This window comes from Glycine max, chromosome 18, assembly GCF_000004515.6.
Source record: "Glycine max cultivar Williams 82 chromosome 18, Glycine_max_v4.0, whole genome shotgun sequence".
NCBI lineage: Eukaryota > Viridiplantae > Streptophyta > Magnoliopsida > Fabales > Fabaceae > Glycine > Glycine max.
The window spans coordinates 3,260,209-3,269,484 of NC_038254.2; the positions used below are offsets into that span (position 1 = coordinate 3,260,209).

At 33.7% G+C, this 9,276-nt stretch overlaps 1 protein-coding gene across 1 annotated transcript; it reads right to left on the minus strand.

Annotated features, from left to right (window-relative positions):
• Positions 1-6,211: 6,211 nt before the first annotated feature.
• On the minus strand, positions 6,212-8,953 carry LOC100799695 (DELLA protein 1). Its single transcript, XM_003552932.4, has one exon. It carries the CDS (start codon positions 8,239-8,241, stop codon positions 6,487-6,489), a length of 1,755 nt encoding a protein of 584 aa, XP_003552980.1. The 5' UTR covers positions 8,242-8,953; the 3' UTR covers positions 6,212-6,486.
• Between the last annotated feature and the right edge of the window lie 323 nt (positions 8,954-9,276).

Consider the following 9,276-nt stretch of genomic DNA (forward strand, 5'->3'; position numbering starts at 1 on the left):
CTCTTTATTAAAATTGGATTGATTAAACTCAAAATTCAAGATTATTAAGATAATTTGTCTCTTTTTTCTGTTATTTAGATTGAAAGTATTTTTTTGAGACAATCTTATTTAAGTTAGTAATTCACATGATCATAGGACTCTAAACAAAACAAAATTGCATACACAAGTTTGAAATCCAAAACATTTTTTTGAAGGAAATTAAGTTTATACCACTTGAAACTTTAAAGTTTTTTAATCACAAATATATTATAGAAATAGATGTTGTGTAAATTAAACTATTAAAATTGCAATTTTCTTATATAAAAAAGCAAAATGATTATATTATTAATGGAACAAATTGCAATTAGTTTTTACATAAAATTAGCATAAATGTTTAACTTTTTCTGGTCCAACTATGATAAGAAACTCCCTTATACTTTTGTCTTCTAATATACCTTTTTTACACAAGGTAAAATATCAATTTGCAATGAATGATATATACTATTCGCTATGATAGTGTGCCCTGCACTTTGGTAATTTTCTCTTTGACTTTCGTTAAATTCAATCAAGTGTATATTTGATAATATGGGTTGGATCTTTCTTATGATTTCTATAATGTATCTTTAAAAAAAATATTTGAAACAAGTCTTTGAATGGCTTTGTTTGTCATAATCAAATTATGGTTAGGCCTAGGGTGAAAATATGTTGGGTCAAACAATGTTTTGTTTAAATAGATTTCACCTATTTTTAAAAATTAAGTTCAAACTAAGTATATTAAGAGTCATAGGACATTTTATAAGTTTGACCTAACTTTTATAAAAACCGGATTTAACATATGGTTTATACATAAAAAAAACTATTTTATATTTAAAAAATTATAAGTATAATTTATTCTTAATTAAATAGGTAATCAATTAATAAGCCAATGGGAGAAAAGATGTAAAATAAACTATAAGCTATGAAAATTCAAATTTCTATTACTCTAGGCATGAGACAAGGGTAGAAATAGCAAAGTTAGACTTTTTAAGAGTTAAATTTTACTTGTTTATGTTATAAGTCTATTTTCAATGTTTAATATGACTTTTCATAATAATTTATTTAAACGTCTATTTACAATCAGACATCTAAGTTTAATAAGCTATATTGATCCTTTATCATCAATCCTAAGTTACACTATTAATTTGATAGCAATTTAAGTGAAACAACCAACTCTTCAAACTTCCTATTTTTAACAAGATTTATCATCTTACAATAAGTAATGATTGGTAGATAGTTCTTTACTCTAAACACTTCATGAACATTTATTATTTCTCTTTATTTTTTTTTCTTTTTATTACATCATATCACATAGTGATACTATGTTTTTTTTTTCTTCTCATCTCTCTCTTTGTCTCAGTAGGTGTTATTGATAGTGGAGACGGTACCAAAATCTTGTTCGTTCTTATCTCTTGGAAGAACCTTTTATGCGTGAAAATGCACGGCTTTGTTGTAATCATTTTGCACGATGAAATGAAGTGAAAAGTTGTAAATCGTTGAAATAAGTCAATAACTATTGCAAAACTAATCCTTCAAATATAATTTCCCAAAATATGATCCTTCCACGAATATCCCACTTAATTATGTGAAACCATGTGATCTTGCACCACCACCTACCGTTAACACGTACTTTTTAGCAAGATCGGCCCGAAGGAATCCCGGAAGAGATAACCACCAATTAATAGAATGATATCTAGACCAAATCTTAAGAAAATATTTAGGATGGTTTAACTATATACATAAATATATATCGAGCAGTAAGTTTGTGACTGTCGGGACAAAAGAGAGCTAATTAAGAAGGAAAAAGAGATATTAAGTGATAGATTTAATGGGAAAAAAAGAAAGATAAAGAGAGATGCAAATAAATATAAGAGTGAGATGTGAAATGAGGTTAACTACAATTAAGGTGTTAATAAGTGAAAATATATTATAATTAAAACAACTCAATTTTTATATCTATCAAATATTTTTCTTTATTTTAATTGTTATTATATCATTTATTACATTTATTGTTTTTTTCTATCTTTTATTCTTACGGTGAATACACTTATAAAGCCTTAGAATGCGAAATCATCATTTTTGCAATTAAAAAATGTGTTTCTTTTCGCACTTTTAGTCGAGACACTTTTCAAAGGGAGAGAGGCAGTAATGAAACCATTTTTATTATTAATAAGCTTTACCGGACACTGCATTAATTAATCGCGTTCGCAAAGATATAAAAAGTGAACAAAATTTAATCCTCACAAATATTTGTACGAAATTGTTTCAATGGGAATCCTAAGGCTAACATAAACGAATAGTAAAGTTATATTTAAAAATTAAAAAAAAAATCTGTAGACAAGAAAATATTTTTTCCACTATAGTTCCTAATTTTACGTAAATATTTGATCTCAATCTTTCAAAAGTTAATCATGATAGTAATTATTAAGTAGATGGCCATGTGATACATGTTAAATAGTTAACCACACTTTTAACATTTTTCTTTTGTTTTGGTAAACTCACTCACTTTTTTCTTAAAAAATAAACTAATTACAGAAAGTGAAGCAAAAGATTCAAGAGGCGACACATCGGATTAGGTTATTCCAAATTAATTTGTTGTACACCCGATTCCATTTGGCATGATGGCATCACTCGAAAACCTGGAGAGTGGAACATTCTCGCAGTTTAATTGTGGAGTATTGTTACTTTGGAAGGATCTAATCATGACTACATGCTTTAAGAAAATCTAGGTTGAATTAAATTTAATCAATACTTTTTAATTTAATTAGTTCAGTTAAGGATAACTGCCCATTGACCCATCTTCTGAAGCTCTCTGGTGATTGAAAAGCTAGCTTCCTCAATAGGACATGGAAACTCAGAATTAGAATAAGCCATGTGTTTATGGAGATATTGATCTATGTTTATTATTATTATTATTATTATTATTATTATTATAGGTATTTCTCTTTGGAGGCATGCAGATCCTTTCCGTCCATATAGTAAAACAGAGATTTTCATTTTTTTTATATTCTAAGATTACATGTGGATTAAAAAAATCTAACAGTTAATATTTATACGAAGAATAGCATTTTTAAAAAAAATACAAAATGAGATCCAACAAAAGAAATCGAAAAGCATCTATAAAATGGTTTAGAAAGGATTTGTATGCATGTGGTATGTCAAATTCATATATGCTAATTTGCACTTATTCATAGATCTTATATATAGTAAATTACTTTTATGTGTTCTCGTATATGAACTTTTATCCGTCTATAATAAAATGCAAATTTTTTTTTTTAATTTAAGTTTGACATGTGCATTAAAAGAAATTAAAAATTGATCTTTAAATGTAGAAAACATTTTTAAAAAAATGTAAAATAATATCTCAACAAAATGAATCGAAGAGGATTTATGTGTCTCTTGTGTGTCAATTTATATATATTAATTGTCTTCCTTCTTAGTCCATAATAAATGTAGATTTTTATTGTTTTTAATCTAAGTTTCATACATGGATTAAATGAAATCTAACAATTGATATTCAAATAAAGAAAAACATATTTTAATAAATACAAAACAAATAAGAGAGAATTTACATGTGGATGAAAGAAGATCTGCAACTCAATTATATGTCAATTTCATGTATGTGTTAACTTGTCTTCATTAGTACATCTTACTATAAATCACTTTTACATTTTTCATATATTATGTTTCCTATGTTCATAGCAAAATATAGATTTTTATTTCTTTTAATCTAAGTTTGAGGTGAGAGTTCAAAAAAAATCTAGTAAATGCCATTTAAATAGAAAAAAAACATGCATTTTAAAAATGCAAAATAAATTAGAGAGAACCTACCCGTGAATTAAAAAAATTAATATTTAAAAAACATAAAAATTAATATTTAAAAGGAAAAAAATGTATTATAATAAATGTAAAATGAATCGGTGAGATTTTACATATGGACCAAAGAGGATATATATGTCAATCGCGTGTCAATTCCATATATGTTAACTTGTCTTCATTTATACATCCTACTATAAATCACTTTTATGTGTTTTTATATATATTATGTTCCCTCTGTCCATACCAAAATATAAAATTTCACTTCTTTTAAGCTAAGTCTAACATATGAGTTAAAGGAAATCCAGCAAATGTTATTTAAATGGAGAAATACAGGTATTTTAAAATACAAAATAAATTATATAAAATTTATGTGGACTAAAGAGAATTTGCATGTTAATCGCGTGTCAATTTTATATATACTAACTTGTCTTTATTCATAAATCTTACTACATATCACTTTTATGTTCTTTCATTTATGAAGTTCTCTCACTCCATAACAAAGTTTAGATTTTTATTTATTTTAATTTAAGTTTGACATTAGGATTAAAAGACATATACAATTAATATTTAAGCATAAAAAAATGTGTTACAATGAATGCAAAATGAATCGGTGATATTTTACATGTGGATCGAAGCGGATCTGCATGTCAATCACGTGTCAACTTCATATATGTTAACTTATCTTCATTTGTACATGTTATTATAAATCACTTTTACATGTTTTTATATATCATGTTCCCTTTGTCCATAGTAAAATATAAATTTTCACTTCTTTAATTCTAAGTTTGACCTGTGAATTAAAAGAAATCTAACAAATGATATTTAAATGGAGAAAAAATATGTGTTTTAAAAATGCAAAATGAATTAGAAAATCTACACATGTACCAAAGACAATTTACATGTCAATTGTGTATAATTTCATATGTTAACTTGTATTCGTTCATAAATTTCATTACAAATCACTTTTTATATATTTTCATTTACGAAGTTCTCTCACATTATAATAAAGTGTATATTTTCATTTCTTTTAATATAAGTGTGATACATGAATTAAAAGAAATCTAAAAATTGATATTTAAATGTAAAAAAATATATTTTAATTGCTGAGATTTTATAGGTGACTTGAAGAAAATTATATATGTTAACTTTTTTTTTATTATTATTACATTTTATTATAAATCACTTTTACGTACGTCCATAACAAAATGTAGGTATCCATTTCTTTTAATCTAAGAAATGAAAATTTACTTTTGCTCTGAACCGAAGATGATTTGCATACCTCGGAGACCATCATGTTAATAACATAAAAAGTAAATTTAGGTGCTTTTCTCAACATAAAATCGAACTTTATTTTCATATTACAGGAAACTAGTGATTTTACTCAACCTAAAAGGTAATCGTAGCGATTGAAAAACCCTCTTTGGATACACTTGAGACATGAGGCCCTCTTAGTGGCTGTAGATTTTTTTTTTTCTTTCTCAGAAGACTTATACATTTGCTTCTTTCCGCATATAACCCGGTTAAAATAAGGATGACTATCCATAATTAGGGTCATGTGGTGAATTCTCAATACCTTTTACAATAGATGAAACAGGTAAAATATTTAAAAGAATAACAAGAGCAGCCTGTCTTTATGGCATTGATTAGAATATCTTTTTAGGCTTGAATATGTGAACTTCATGGACTGAGATTGGAAATTAAAATTAACCTTAAATAATTTACATTGCTTTTCTATGTTACTTTCAATCAAAGCATTTGGATCATAACAATCATTTGACTTCACCTAAGTGGCGTGCAAATTTACTTACAATAAAATCCGTTAGGTAAAACTCTTGAATGAAATTTTCTTTTCGGGTACATTGGATGGAAATTCAGTGTTGGCAGAAAAAAATTCCGAATATTTTCGATCATATGGTCTTATCATGTGCTCTAAAAGGAAAAATGAAAATAAACGCAAAACAAAAATTCTCATACATAGAAATTAATACCCAAAGAATAATCATCCCATCACTTTCATTTTCCAAATCAAAATGCTTTCATCTTCCCCCTTTATCCACAAATGATCGCATTCATAGAAATCATTCACTGAAGAGGAACAATTAAAATCACAGAAAACACAGCGAAATGCAAGGTTTCTTTCTTATTCATCAAAAGAAACAACGTATTAACAAAAAGTTTTGACAAGACTAAAATTACACCACCTCTTTCATTCATTTATTAAAAACTCAGACAACAAAAGCTAGAAACACAATCAATTTCCTCGACAGGACCAGACCCTCCCCCTCCAACAACGGTGAACCAGTTAATTCAAGTTAATCAATCTCACAAGTCACAACACATGATTAAGATAAAGATTAAAAAGAAAAAGACATCATAATTAAGAATTAAACAAATTATATAATAATTTAGAGAAAGGAAAAAAAAACACTAAAGAGGAGAAACGGTAATTACGAGAGCACAATTACAAATTACAGTCTTTTGTTTTTCTTTTTTACTTTTTTGTTTTTTTACCCTCTCATTTATTTATCCTCTTGCTGCCTCGCTGGCTCGCTCACTGACTCACTGACTCACTGGGTCATTGATTCACTCCACTCGAACAAGTTCAACCAAACCATTTTTTATTATTTACCACCCATCCAGGAGCCAATTAATCTACAGTTTACAGTGCAAGTCGTTCGGGGAGGGAAGCTTCCAGGCGGAGGTAGCGATGAGTGGCCGAGTGTGCCAGCCAAGCATGAGGCAGCCGTTATTCTCCTCAACCCTATAGCCGTCACCGCCTGCGAATAGAGCAAGTAGCATACTCGCTTGCTTGAACGCGTTGGACCCGAGATGAACCGGGTCGAACCCGGCCGAGTCCAATCTCCCCCTCCACTGACTCAAAGTCTCGTGACGCTCTACCCGGTCCGCGCCCTCGTTAGCCACCACGTTGCATATTTGTCTCCCCAGGTACAACTCGGACATTAACAGATCCTGATTTGGTGAGCCCAACCCGGTCGAAGAGGACGAACCCTCCAGCGAGTCGAATAGGCTGGAGTAGTAATGCAAGGCCTCAGTGAACCGGTCAAGAAAACCCGGTCCGTTGTGGTTCGCTTCTTGTTCCACGATGGTGACAATCTTCGGCTTGATTTTCTTAACAGTGTCCAAGACCTTGTCGACGGATCCGGGGCGGGCCAGCATACGATGGAGCTCGAAAACCGAGTTGACAGCGACGGCTTCTCCGGGTCGGATCTCGAGCATTTTCGGGTCGAGATCCGCGAGGCTGTTGCAAACGAAGCCGCGGAATTCGAACTGGACGCCGATGTTCTGGGCCAATTGGGCTAATTTCCAGCCCACTTGCTGCAGCGCGTCGGTGTTGTCGGGCTGCGGCGGGCCGATTCCGGTTAGACGGAAAGTCGGGGGCCCGCCGGGCCGCAATGCAAGGGCTTGCATGAGTGCAGGCCACTGCATCCCTTGTCTGAGGCCGAAATCGATGACGTGGACTCTCCCAGCAGTGGCAAATGCTTCGAGGATAGCCTGATTCGCGGTGAAGTGCGCGAATTTGAGGTAAGGGCAGGACTCGTAGAAGTGCATGTGGAGAACGTCGGAGAAGGAGGAGTCGAGGGTTTCTTCCGGGAAGATTCCGTAGATACGACGCGCGAGGGCTTGGGCGAAGTAGGAAGCCACCTTCCTCATGGCGCCGGCTTGAGAAGCCGCGAGTATGCCCACGTGCTTGACGAGCGCGTCGGCCAGCTTCAGATTCTCCTGCTGGACGGCCTCCGCGCACGCCAGGAGAGTGTGGACCAGACGCACGCCGGCTTCCTGATGGTCAACGAGCAGCACCGTGCGCGTGGGCTCAGACGCGGAGTCTGCTGATTCAACTGGAGATGGCTTGAGACGCTTGTTGATGTTGTTAGCTGTTTCGATTTCGTCGAGGTTGTTGTTGTTGTTGTTGTTGTCTTGTGGAGGAGGAGGAGGGTAGGCTGCAATACCAGGAATGGCTCTGAGGTCATATTCGGAATCGTCGTTGAAAACAGGGGCGGTGTTGTTGTCGATTAAGAGAGAAGATGGACCGAGGAGGCTATTGTTGTTGTTGTTGGGTTCAGGGTTGAGTTCGGTTAACATGGTTTGGACCCAGGAATAAAGATCCGTGGGATCGTAGTGGACGGTGTCGGAGGCGAGGTGGGAAATTCCCTCTTCCTGGGCACAACCCATGACCATCTCCAACTGCTCCAGCTTCTGTGCCACGTCGGCCATGTCGGAAGCACGAACCTTGTACCCCAACGCCGCCAGCAACTCGTCCATCCCCTGTTGTTGTTGTTGTTGTTCCTCCCACATATTTGCCTTCCCGTTCGACGGCATTGAGGAACACTCACCCTTCACACTCCCTCCGCCGCCGCCGCCGCAGCTATCTCGGTGATCCCTCTTCATCACGAATTCAATTGAACACCTGAAGAATGGAATTAGAATTGGTGATTTGGAATAGGGTCATAGGAAAGGAAAATGGGGTTGTGGAGTTTCAAGTGAGAGAGAGGTCTAAAGGGGAAACGGAGAGAGAGAAAGAAAGAAGGGTGGAAATTGGAAAAGATAAGGAACAAGGGAGGCCATAATAATGGAACGAATTCTTTATTTCTTTTTCTTTTTTCCTTTATGTGAAAAGTGTGGATGTTGAGTGTGATATTTTTACTTGTAGTGAGTGAGTTATTTAAAAAATTTAATCATGTGTACGTTATTTTAGTTTTAAAAGAATGAAGGTCCGGGGCAGGGGCAGGGGCATGAAAGAGAAGAGCCGTGGCCACACCGTAATCCGAAGAAAGATGCCCATGATAGAGTACAGCTCGTGCATAGAGCAGACACCATACACTAGAAAATCAGGTGCCCGTACGCTTCATCGATTGAGAGTCTTGGGGACCCAGAATGATCCTGGGCTCCACCTTTTCTACAATCACCTCTTCCCTCACGCGCCTCTTTTTCTCTTCTTTCTTAATCCTAGTAATCATTCCACGGATTCAAGAATTATGCCTTCACCATTACATTAGCCACTTGGAAGGAAGTTGGTACAAACCATAGGGAAATGCTATGTTTAATACTCTATAATTTATATTTGACTTTGAAAATTAATTCCGGTTAATGTCCCTTTACTCATTATTATTTCTTGGTACATAATATGTCCTATGTTTTCTTTGCTCTTTTTCACATGCACATGCTCTGCTGTTTATATATACTTTCTGATGTGTTGTTTTGCAAGAGTAGTAAAGACTAAATCAAAATATCCATTTAACATGCTCTAATATAATTTCATCCAATCTTTTTGCAAGTGAAGAACAATCCTTGTCAAAATCAGTAGTTATATCAAGTCAAGTGGATAGCCGTATTTATGCTCCACCCTTCTAAAAGACGTGATCGATCTTCAGATCTCAAGTACTTGTTGGATAATAAAATAAAACTTTATTTATTTAGAAAGAA